Source organism: Papaver somniferum, chromosome 8, assembly GCF_003573695.1.
Source record: "Papaver somniferum cultivar HN1 chromosome 8, ASM357369v1, whole genome shotgun sequence".
Classification (NCBI taxonomy): Eukaryota; Viridiplantae; Streptophyta; class Magnoliopsida; order Ranunculales; family Papaveraceae; genus Papaver; species Papaver somniferum.
In genome coordinates this window covers 35531267-35544049 of record NC_039365.1, presented here as the reverse complement: position 1 = coordinate 35544049, position 12783 = coordinate 35531267, and the positions used below count along the sequence as shown (strand labels likewise).

At 36.1% G+C, this 12783-nt stretch overlaps 1 protein-coding gene and 1 long non-coding RNA gene across 2 annotated transcripts; one reads left to right on the top strand and one right to left on the bottom strand.

Moving 5' to 3' along the window:
* Positions 1-3049: 3049 nt before the first annotated feature.
* On the bottom strand, positions 3050-4171 carry LOC113303209. Its single transcript, XR_003337352.1, has 3 exons — positions 3795-4171; positions 3312-3368; positions 3050-3164 (listed from the first exon to the last, which is right to left on the bottom strand). It is a non-coding gene; the product is annotated as an uncharacterized LOC113303209 (long non-coding RNA).
* Positions 4172-9386: 5215 nt separating this feature from the next.
* LOC113306936 (lipid transfer-like protein VAS) lies at positions 9387-11123 on the top strand. The gene is made up of 3 exons (XM_026555852.1): positions 9387-9765; positions 9935-9985; positions 10801-11123. The coding sequence occupies exons 1-3, from the start codon at positions 9456-9458 to the stop codon at positions 10896-10898; spliced, it is 459 nt and encodes a 152-aa protein (XP_026411637.1). The 5' UTR covers positions 9387-9455; the 3' UTR covers positions 10899-11123.
* Positions 11124-12783: the final 1660 nt, after the last annotated feature.

The following is a 12783-nucleotide window of genomic DNA, read 5'->3' as shown; positions in this document are numbered from 1 at the left end:
CCTCATACCCATACATAATCACAATAGCATCCAAATGATTATGGCGATGTCTTATCTACAAAGTTTAATAGTTAAGCAATAAACCTCGTATTGTATTCCTTAATACTATGTCTATCTAGAGTTCAAATATGCTTCACAGTTTTGTTTTCAATATGCACGACTTGAAAGATACGTTAGGGAATGAAACAGTTCAAGTCAAATATCACTAACCTCAAGTGGAAGGATGATGTTTCCGTTGTTCTTCACATCTTCAAGTCTTCGCAATACTTATAAAGTCTCATTATCCTAATACTTTCAAGCTAACCTATATGAAGTTGACTCTAGTACATAATCAAGCGACTCTTAACATGAGTTTTAATTCACTAAAATATGACAACCAAACTTGACATACCAACGCTTGGTGGGTTCAACCGAGCTATGCTCTAACACTTTGCTTGACATCTCTGCACCACTTAAACAACCCCTAATCTAAACTCTTACAACACTATTGTGTTGTTCCTGGTATTAGCTTCCAACATAGATCCTAGTCAAAACTCTAGCCATATCACAATCCTCTTGATGTCATATCTCCTTCCCCGACTCTTTGTAAGATGCATCAGCATCCATGGAAACTTGGAGCAATCAACCGGTACAGCTGAACTTTAAGTTGTGCAGAACTACCCACTCATGCCTTTTGAAAAACTTGGAGATTGGATAAGGTTTGATCCTATTCATGGGGATTCCGTAAATATCAAATTCCAAAACTAGATGAATAGGACAAAACCTTATTCCATGGTATTTACATGAGATTCCTCTTTCTTATTCTTAAGCAAGCCCCCGAACTGCATCCAATCTCCAAAAAAGTCCAATTGTTTCAAACTTTCTAATTTTGAAATGGGATAGGAATCCCCATTAATAAGATCAAACCTTATTCCATGGTATTTACATGAGATTGCTCTTTCTTATTCTTAAGCAAGCCCTCGAACTGCATCCAATCTCCAAAAAAGTCAAATTGTTTCGAACTTCTAGTTCTGGAATGGGATAGGAATCCCCATGAATAGGATCAAACCTTATTCCATGGTATTTACATGATATTTTTCTTTCTTATTCTTAAGCCATGAATATGATCAAACCTTATTCCATGGTATTTACATGAGATTCTTCTTTCTTATTCTTAATCAAGCCCCCATGCTTAACAAGTTTAATCCATACTTGCTGGAAGGTAATCAAGTGCCTGCAAGATCACCTCATTGTCCAATCTCGCAGGATTTTCAGAATGGAGTGCCTGCTTCCTCACCTGAAGGAACTGGATCTCCATATACCGGGTCTCCAAGCAGTCAGGAACAACACAACACTAATCTAGACGTTAACACCAGCATCAAGAGAACAATATGAGGGGGTCAGAAAGCTGCAAAATCAGCGAGAGACGCAGCCCAACGAGCATTAGAAGGAGGTTCAAACGAGTTCAACTATGCTGAGCACAAGGAATTCGAGTTGAATATAAAATCAGATAGAGCCAGTGACCGTGGCATTGCTATAAATCAACAACGAAAAAGTCATCTTTCATGAGAACAATACTACAGGGATTGTAAGCTAAACAAGTTATCGCCTTGAACACTTCGATAATGAATGAACGAAAACTTGCTGCATGGACTAAGTAAATGGATGCGGCTGAACAACAACAAGTCCCTCAACAAACTGGTAAGTATGAGAATGTGGAAGTAGACGAAGATGATGCCTCGGAAAAAAACGAAGATGAATACAGTCTTGATAACTGATTTTAATTCTTGTTTAGTTAAGTTTAATTTAATTGTACTCGTTTGTTTAAAATTACTTTTAATATAATTGCCTTAATTTTAATTTTAAGTGTAGTCGTTTAAACAAACAACTTTAAATTAAAAAACATATTAATTAAAATAAACAACACTAAATTGAAAATAACATTTATCTGCCTTTCCCTCTGCCTCGCCCCCGCGCATCGTTTCTTGCTCCTTTTAAAGCCCAAAGGTGCTTAGTTATATCTTGTCTTAGTTGTCCATAGATTTCCCGATTTTGGAATCTGACAGTAGCAAGTATATATTCTCTTACCGGACGTCCATGCTCCACCACAAGATTCGGCCTCAAATATTCATCTGTAAAACTAGTCCAGGTTGGGTCACGTCTGGTTTATTCAATGACCATGTTATGCAGAATGATACAAGTCAGCATAATTTTGTTCATTTCTTGAAGATCAAAAAAGCGTGTCGGCCCATCTATGATGGCAAACTTCCTTTTCAGTATGCATCATTCGTTGGGTGTTAAAGTACTTCATATCCTTCGAAGTCGTCGGTCCAAAACCTACCTGACTATAAGCTTGAACCATAGTTGGCCATTCTGGATAGATCCCGTCTGGTAGATAATAACCCTGAGTGTAGTGATGACCGTTGATGGTGAAATTACAGTGCAGCGCGATCCCATTCTTAAGATCTTCGAACAATGGTGACTTATATAAAACGTTGAGATCGTTATTTGAACCCGGGAGTCCAAAAAAAGCATGCCAAAACCAACAATCATAAGTAGCTGAAGCTTCCAAAATTACAGTTGGTTTTGGATAATGACCCTTATATCGGCCAGCCTATTCAACCGGGCACGCATTCCACGTCGAGTGCATGCATTCAAGAATACCTATCATTCCTGCAAAACCCCTCACGGTGTTTTCTGTAGTTATTATTTGAACATCTTCCTGAGTAGGCTCTCTTAAAAAGGTCGGTTTCGCAAAACAATATGAGATACCTAAAGGCGATTGTTTTCCCAATACGGATGTAATCATCCACGGAATCCGCTGGTACCCCGTAACATATTATACGGAGGTCCGCAGTGACCTTTTGTTCGGGACAAAACCTCGTACATGTCGTGCATCATACTGAATAAAGGTTGTACCTGACAAAGCTCGGCAATAATCCTTTGCGTCAAGTAACGGCCCATGCGGAATCGTCGCTGAAAATCCTCATCGGAATAGACACAATCTTGATTAAAATAATCATGCATCATCTTTTCGTGGTAAAAATGTCGATCTAGCCACGTCCATCTTCTAGTCGTAACTTCATATAGCTCTAAAGGCTTTGGTATGATCCCGGTCTATAATTGCAACATAAAATTTCTCCTTCTTCTATCTTGAACTAGTATATCATGCATGCCCTATGCACCTGCCGATATGTTCGATCCAGTATGAGTAAATATGTGCGATGCACCTGGAAATTTATTGTTACGTAGCAAAAGCTTTAACATATAGGAGTAACAAACTAAAATTCTTTTCTGGAAAAGTATGTCTTCCAAAGCAGCTTAGTATATACCTATGCACTAAAGTACTACCAACTAACCTCCATTTCGCACTCCAAATGTACCTTAATCTGCAACATTAAATTTGCAATCAGTCAAGTCTACCTCATGTATGTATCTACAGATTACATGAATGCGTATTAGAACCTCAACTGGACGCTCTTTTCATTAAAAAGAAAATTTATAATCAAACATTGTAGCAGCTGCAGTAGCAGTCAAAATGAGTACGAATGTTTGTCGCATCTACATAAAGTGAAAAATATCAACAGTAGTAGTACTAACAGACGGTTTCTTAATACAACAAAATTTCCCGGTGGTGTTATAGTTTTATATTGGTTTTGAGAAATATCAACATTGATCTTCATACTGGAACTACTTAAAAGGTGAGGTTGAAATCTATCAATATAAAGAACTTGACTCAGAAGCTCATTTTAAGTTCTTTAAGCTCAACCAAATATGTAGTGCTAGAAATAACAAACACACTTTAATTAAGATACCTGTAAACATGCGTTTTAGTAAAATAACTGAACCACACAATAAGAATGAAGTATCGCTCCGTTTCAAGACCTGCAAATTTTATCGTTCATATTCAGTCCAAAATGCATACTTAACAATCAATATTGATCACCTCGAATAGATTAAGAAATTTGTATATCCCTCAATAGATTGTTTAATGTTCTCTGAGATAATATAATCCACCACCACCCCACCCCCGCTAACAACAACTGAATTTTGGAGAGCACTTCTCATTCCTTCTGCGGATTTCTGCATTTTCCTTCTATTTTAGAGAGTGAAGCAAAAAAAGGGAATAGTATAAGCATATCAACATGAATAGTATCTATGATCTTTGGTACGTTTTTTAGGGATAGGATAAAGTGACTCTTGGCTATCCACGCGTGATATCATATCTTGATGCCCTTAGCCGCATGTCCTCCACTTGTGTCTTTGTGGGCACGTGGCGGAAGATGAAATGTGTACCTGGAAGATGAAATGTGTACCTACGATACGACAGCAACTTTGGTTGTTGCAGTATATAAACGAAAAAGAATAAATGATCTAGTGCAATCAAAATAGAAAAATACCAATATTACTCCATTTCTGCTACATACTTCTGAGACCTCATTCCTTAATCATGTTTGAATGTTAATAAAGATACCCAAATTCCTTTTCAATCTATTGAAACCAAATAAAAAGGTTCTTGACATTTTCACATACAGTTATAGCTCACGAAGTGTTTGTGAAGAAGTAACACAATCGTATCAAAATCTCTAATGAAAGCTTCAAACTTAATTTGATTACGGAATCAAATATTGAACTGAAAATATATTGATGAAGAAAAATTGCAACCAATTTACAAACCAACTGTGTAATCTCTAGCAGAACTCAATAAGCATTGTGAATCCCTTTGAAGTGGAGAGAAAATCTTGGGAAATCCTAACCCCAGATTGGGATTTTAACATATCTGTAATAGAAAAACTAAGAAATGAACATTTGTCAAATGAGTTCTTCGAAAGCCTGACAAATTTGCATTTTCTGATTGTATGAAATTTGATTGATGAAAGGTGTCGAAACGGAATCCGGAAGTATTATATCGAAGGGAGAGAAAAACAATTTAGAACATGAAAAATGTAAAAACTGTAAACGGTGCTCAGCGGGATTCGAAACGGGAACCATTAAGCTTCACTTTAACTTTACAAATTCAGCCTTAGTACCCTTTTATTGTCACCTTCCCTACCGGTCTGTTTAGTTTTGTAAGTTAATAATCAGTGGTTATAACAGTAAATAAAAAAAAAAGGTTTTACCAAAAGTGAGGCTTTACCAAACAATTACCTCTTTTCTTTATATTAGTATAAGATAAGATTGCATCTTCATCCATTTGACCCAAAAATTCCATACACATTTCTTCCTCTTCTTCATACAACATTTCATCCATCTCTATATCTTCCTTAGAAGAATGAAAATCAGAATTCATGGTTGAAAATCGAAAGCAATTGAAACTAAAAAAAGATTGATCGGATGAAAGATTGTTACGAATTTGTGAGATCAAAATCGAGTCGTGTTTATGGATGTAGAAACTAGCTGTTCCGGTGACCGTTTAAACGCAGCCGTTGGCGGTCTTGGTTCAAACGCCAACGTCTCCGATAAGCACGCCAGCGGTTGTACCACGAGCGCCATCATTTATACGACGAGCGCCAGCAATAACATTTCGTCCTGGTGCTTACCAGTCAACCCCCACTTCTTTTCCATTGTTCAAAAACCCATTTGATAATCCCCTGGCTCAACAAAAATTTGATCGTGTACATTGCCAAAGGAATAGCCTTACCAACTCGTGAAAGACATAAGAATCCAAACAGCCGAATGGTATTTCTCTGGCTCGTTAATAAAATCCCTAATCAGAACGAGCACATAGTATGAATACCAGAGAAATGCTTTGAAGGACCAAAATACACGGCACGTGTAAGACTGTAAGTAACCTACGACCTACATTAGTTTCCAAAATACGAATGTTGTCGATTTTGTTTGCGTGACCGACTGTTTACCGCGTGAAGACTGCAAGTTTAAACAAAGAAAGACCATGAAAAGTCACACTCTGAGGCAGTTTTGTGTTCCTTTCCTTCTCGTGAGCAGGTACTGTGACTTTATGTGGGATTTCCAAGTACGAAATAGAACAAAGAGAGGAGTTCCAACACGTTTTGTTTTTTCATCGACCTTGACGACGAAAACTAGTAAACTGTGGAATTTGGACAGTTTTCCTTTCAAACCTATCCGAGTCGTCTGACTCACTTTGTCATTTTGTGTGCTTTCTTACAAGACATTAGGATTTGCTCAAAAACTTTGTCACATTGAAGTGAGTTTTTGAGGATATGCAATAATGACAAGCGGAAATCATTGCAATAATTAAGATCATGTAATATGTTACATTATTCTTGACATAATTGTGCTGGAAATAAACAACAACCTCTTAATATAAGTTTTTATAAGCTCACTGGTTCCAGTTTGCAGTTTAAGTATTGTAATTTTTAATTAAAAAAAGAAAGAAATGCCAGCATTCGGATAAATTGAAGAACAAAATAATGAAGGACGGTGACTGAAAGGAAAATATTCTGTTGATCTTATTGTTTATATACTTTAGATATCAAACATTTTATTATGAGTTGGATTTAAAATTTGTTAGCGTATGAGCACTAACCTAATTCATAGGACTAGAATGTGTGATCAACCAAGACAATACAACTGATGTTTCGAGTTTTTAAAACTAAACGCGTCTCCTAAAGAGAAAAGTAATCAAAGATAAAGATAACTTTCTTAGACCAAAAAGTTCTTGATACTAACGGCGTTGCACGTCCACATTCCGAACCTAGAACAAGTCCTTCCATCTAGCGGGGAAGTATGCAACAAATTCACGGTAATATTGAGAAGAATACCAGTTTATTTCTGATGCGCTATCCAAACAGGTTATAAGAAATAAAATCAGCTCTAAATTATTTTATTTAGATAACAGTTGTCATAATGGGAACCTATTGGAAAAGCACTCGGTGTAATATAGTTTTCTTTTATAATTTAAAAAGCAGAACTAGTCATAAAAACCCAAGGTGACCAAACTTGTGGTACAAAAATCCCATTCAAATATTGAGATCCATTAAAACTCCAAAAACCTCAAATTTCAAAATTGGTTTCATCACATTTTTTGGGATTTTTGTGTTATTTTTGTTTTGATGGGGTTTTTGTGTTACTTTTGTTTCGATGGGTTTTTTGTGCATGGATAGTGACACCTTTGGGGTTATAACTCACATACCGTTTAAAAAAATGAAAAAAAAGGAAGAAACCTATTACAAGGGCTCTAAGATTTTGGTTTTGAGGGCTCATAAGATGACAAAAGATCTGGTCATCAAATAGTAATCTCGAAAACCCCTTATCTTAATGATTAATTAATGCTAATGATTAATTTAACTAAATTAAGTAAGAATAGTGATAAAATTAGCAATAAGAATAGACTAATCATTTGATTTATAGTTAAAAATTACAATAAAAAACTCGGATAATTTTTTATTTTTTTGAAAATTAAACTTACGGTAAGAAAACCTAACTGCATGTAAAATATACGGTTGGGAGTTCATATTTTCCCAACCGTAGACAAAATCCGGGTAAAATTACGGTTAGGTTTTCTAACCGTAAAAAACATCAGAACAACTTACTGTTGGAAAAGTTTTGAAATTTTTTTCGGTTAGGTTTCCCTACCGTAGAATATATTTATGGTTGGGAAAATATTGATTTCCCAACCGTAATCACTACTGAAACCAATTTCTAAATTCCTAATATTTATGAAATTTGATATATTCTTGCAAAAAAAAGGTAGGTGGGTTTTTGGATTCTTACCTAATTAAAATCGTTATTGACTTAGAATCGATGATTATCATCGTTAAAGAAAAAAAAATGGAAGAAAGGGTGAAGAGGTTACGGAGGAGGAAAAGAGAGGAAGAAGAGGCGCTAAAGAAGAAGAGTGGGGGCCGTTTTTTCTTTTTATTAGTTTAAATTTAGTTTTGATTAAATTAGGGATTGAAAAATTATGTTAGGAAGTCCCTATATTAATTAGATTAAGGTTTGGGGTTCCTAAACTAATTAGATTTAGGTTTGGGGTCTTTAAACTAGGTCTCCACTCGTCCACATTTAGGATAGTTGAATCCACGCAAATCCTCAAAACCAAATCCTTAAACTAGGTCTCCCCTCAAAAACAGTAGACTCGTTGACTCATCTGGATCAGACCAAACCGACCCAAGAATCTGTCTTCTCAACTCGCTAAGCTTCTCTGTTCTTGATTTTATTCTCTGTTTTGTATGTTCTTTTTTCAATTTCTTAAAATTAAAAAGGATTCAAGGCAACGAACTTGTAGTAAAATGTGTTTTGGTTTGATGAATTCTATGATTTTTGATCAAAATTGAAATCCGTGTTTCTTTTTTAAGATGAACACTAACCCAATTCATAGGACTAGAAACTACTATGATCTTTTGAGTTTTCAAAAAACAAAATACGTATCCTACACAAACGCAATCAAAGATAAGTTTCTTAAATGAACAAGTCGTGGTATATGTTAACGGGGTTGCATGTCCACATTCGAACAAGTCATTCTACCGGCGAATTAACAAATCTCATTGCTACCTAGCGCCATTATAAATTAATTACTCGTGAACGAAGAGATCATATTGAACAAGAAAAAACAGAGAGAGCAAAGGAAAACATGGGTTATTCACAAAAGATGATCTTGATGATGTTTGCGGTAGTGATCATGGGTGCTCTAATGGTCGAAGAAATTAGTGCACAAATACCAGCATGTGCATCTGTTTTGGTACCATGTGCTGGTCATTTGAACTCAACAAAACCACCGGAAACTTGTTGTAAACCACTCAGAGAGACAATTATGACTCGAATATTAAACATTTTCTTTATGATTTTCTTTGTGCCTCGAATGAATGTAACTTCATTTGTTTGCGTATGAGCACTAACCTAATTCGTAGGACGAGAAAGTGTGATTAACTCAGTCAATTTAAACTTCTGTTTCGAGTTTTCAAAACTGAAACGCGTATCCTAAAGAAGAAAAGTAATCAAAGATAAGTTTCTTAGTCCAACAAGTTCTTGATACTAACGGGGTTGCACGTCCACATTCAAAACCTAGAATTAGAAGGCTAGAACAGATCAAGAAATCTCCCAAAGACAAAAATCTGTAAAACGAAATCAAACGTTCTAGGTAAAATGGTTACTTGTTGCTTTCGCACAACCAGTTCGGACAAAGTTAAAAGATGCTCACGGGATTATTCAAGAAAACACGTGTCGAGATCTAACGGTTAATTTATTTTTACCATGTATGAAAAACAAACTAACTTTTTAGTCGTACACAATTCCGCCGTGAATAGATTGCAACTACGTGTCAAAAAGCAATTCGTTCAGGAAATCACGCTTCATATTTAGCCGTTAAAAAATCTCATCCAACGGAAAATATTCACTACTTTAACTACAGTGGGTCCCACTTTGACCTGTAAGATGCTACCCACCTTTAATCCACATAGCAATCCCATTATAAATGAAGAAACTCTTGAAGAAAGAGATCACATTGAACCAGAGAGAATTTGTGAGATAAGAAAAGTAAGGAAAAAGAAAGAAACATGGGTTACTCGCAGAAGATGATGTTGGTAGTGATGATCTTGGGTGTTTTAATGGTGGAAGAAATCAGTGCACAAAATATACCAACTTGTGCAGCAGCTTTAGTACCATGCGGTGATTATTTGAACTCCACAAAACCACCGGAATCATGCTGTAAACCACTTAAAGACACAATTAAGACTCAGAGAAAATGTTTATGTGATTTATATCAAGATCCAACAATATTACCTGGTTTTGGTATCAATGTTACTCAAGCACTTATGCTTCCCACATACTGTGGTGTTAAAGATTCAGTCAATCTTTGCTCTAAAGGTAATCTGTTGATTTAAACTCCTTCCTTTTTATGTGTGTGTGTGTTTTAGCTTAACTCGTCCGAGTTGTTTATTGTTGCCGGACTCAGTGCCGGTGATTGAGTTTAGTGTAAGATATGGGTATTTTTGGCATTCTAATATACCGATTTTCCGTTGTTTTTCTTGTTCAGCCGAAGCTCCAGCTCCATCGAGTACTACTACTACTTCTCCCCCTCCTTCAGGTATACCTTCTCTCTGAAACCATATTGTCATTTCTATTGAAAGTTAAGAAAAAAATTCATAATTGTGCGCTCTAGAAATGTAGATATAAGCAACAATCATGATCATCTGTGTAAAGAAGAAGAGAGAGACCATTAGTGTGAGCACGACTACTTGTGTTGTACACGTCATTCTTTGACCCAAAATGACGCAGCCTGAGCCTAACCATGTGCTCTGCATCATCCGACCCTACAAACATAATTATGTCTATTTCTCATTGTTTCATCGTCGTGTCAAAGAAAAGACTTGTTTCATGACTTCTAGGGCGCAAATCCTGTTCACATGCGTTAAAAATTTGTTGTTGGTGTTCCACTTGGCATTGGCTGGTTGTGGGTTCATCCAAACAGACATTCCCCAAGTATTCTATAATAAACCGTATGAAATCATAAATACTGGAAAAAGAGTCTGTCAAGAGTTGGAATATCGTGATTAGTTGGAAAAATCATAATTAGAAATTTAAATTTAGAAGAAAGACGTGGTTTATGCGTTTGTCACGGAAATTAAATACTGTATTTGGTGTAGTTGAGTTGAACTGTCTTTTTTTTCTTTTTTTTCCCCGTAATGACATGATCAAATAAGACAATCTGGCTGGCATTAGGTATATGCCTTGATTATTAACTGTTATATTAAGTATCCAAATCTTTGTGATGATTCTTTGACCTTATTTTGTTAATCACTTTCTTGTTCCACTAAAACCTGTCTTTGGATTATGATATTCCCTTCAAACATTATTCCGGCCAGTGAAACTAAATGGTTACTTTTGTTTTGTGATTTTCAGGTGTCCCTGGTGGTGGCGGCAAAAACGGAGCTACTCAGATGGCATGGATTGGATTTTCCAGCATAGCCTTATTCTGGGCAGCACTTTTGGCTTACTAGAGAATGTTGATCGTACTAATTTGTGCTTCAAATTTTCAAACATGTGATGAGGAGGGTCATTTTAATTCAGTTCAGTACTGTGTTTTTCTTATTCTGATTCATTTGAATAAATCAGTGTGCCATTTATATTTCTATTGGTTGGGCGAGTGGCATTGTTGTTGAGACTTGTTGTGTTGGTTGAAAACATTTATGAATCATCATCATTCATGACATATTTGCTTGGAATTGGATATACAAAATGAATTGCATTAATTATTTGAACCCTGATTTTGGCCATACCTAAATCTTTCCAGGCATACAAAACAATAGTTCCATCTTGGGTGATTTTATAAGGGGTACCCTATGAGTAGTTCAATTACCTATATACACTTAATACAAAAATCTAAAATCATTTTTCTAAAAAATCAAAATCAGTTTCCCTTAACATCTCTTCTTCTTCCTCCTCCTCTAGCCGAACTCTTCCCCCTCCTGCGAAAAAAAAAATTCATCATCTTGATTAATTGTCAATTCGTAAAAATTTGATCGTCGATTAAACTCAACCACATAATAACTCGTACAAAGAAAAGCAGGGACTAGGCAAACCTAATCGTCTTCTAATCCATCAATTGAAGAAAAAGAACCAATTGAAGATGAAGGTGTAGAAACTGAAAATCAACCACCAATTGACCAGAAATTGAACCAACTGCATCTCCAACTCCGGAAATGAGGATAATAAAGTAAGTTTTACAAACCCAATCTCCTATTTGTTGTTTTGCTTCGATTAAATGACAGTTACAGTGTTGGGTTCGGCTCAAAATTGAGTTACGTTTTTAGCCGAATTGTTCTTCACAAAAGCTTCCTGTAAGTGTATATGAACAGTTCAGCATGAAATTTCAAGCCGAACCTAGTCACAGATAGAGATGCATAGGGGTTCGGCATATTCGATAATCATAATATGTGCCGAACCTAGCACATTTACGAGGTTCGGCTATTACGATATTCTCAATATGTGCCGAACCAATAACAATATTTTAACCCAAAAAATAACAAATTGATGTTCGCCTCATACGATTTTCGAAATATAAGCCGAACCAATAATTATTTTTTTTCCGGGCTATTCAGGATGTTGTTCGGCTTACTATAAAACTTTCATATAAGCCGAACTAGTGTCTAGCAAAAGGGTTGGAATTGAAAATTATAGGTTCGGCGCATGCAGTAAACAGATTCAGTGAGCCGAACCGTTCATCAATTGGTAGATTCGTCTCATAGATGTGAGCCGGACCTCAACTTGTTTCGCCGAACCATGATCCAAAAAATCATCTAAACAACCTTTATAATTCTGAAAATTATCTTAATCACTAATCAAAATATTTAATCACTAATCAATATTACTAACACTAATACGTAAAGGGCAGATTTGCCATTAAAAAAAATTGGGTTAAGGGGTAATCTGATTTTGCTATTTCACAACCTTTTTTGTCTTTATGCAGTATGCCTAGTAAGATTTCAGTATGCCCAAAATCAGGGTTCAATTATTTGGGATAGGATGAAAAGTTATCCTAACATTGGCTTGAAATTTGCGAAGAAAATTCATGGAGCTGGATGAGTTCCAAGCTGTTGCAAAGTGCAAACCCACAAGGGAAGACCTTTGTGAACATACATACATGGGCGGTTTGCCCGATAATTTTCCAGCCAAGAGTTTCCATGCTTGGGAGTTATCGTCCTAAAATGCTACTCTCACCAGTCTCATTTCCCTATCCATATCTTGTCGTCCTCGTGGTTGTTACGGCTGTTACTGTTGAGGTCTGGTTTAACACAGTGATGTCTGTCTTCCAGCATCTCGCGAAATTGAGGATAATCAACTACGAAGAGGATCCCTCTTTGTCCTAGTAGAGTCGATAATTCT

Coding starts and splice junctions, on each gene's coding strand:
- LOC113306936 (XM_026555852.1), top strand. CDS start 9,456: ATGGGTTACTCGCAGAAGATGATGTTGGTAGTGATGATCTTGGGTGTT. Junction 9,766..9,934: donor AGTCAATCTTTGCTCTAAAG/GTAATCTGTTGA, acceptor TTTCTTGTTCAG/CCGAAGCTCCAGCTCCATCG. Junction 9,986..10,800: donor TACTTCTCCCCCTCCTTCAG/GTATACCTTCTC, acceptor TGTGATTTTCAG/GTGTCCCTGGTGGTGGCGGC.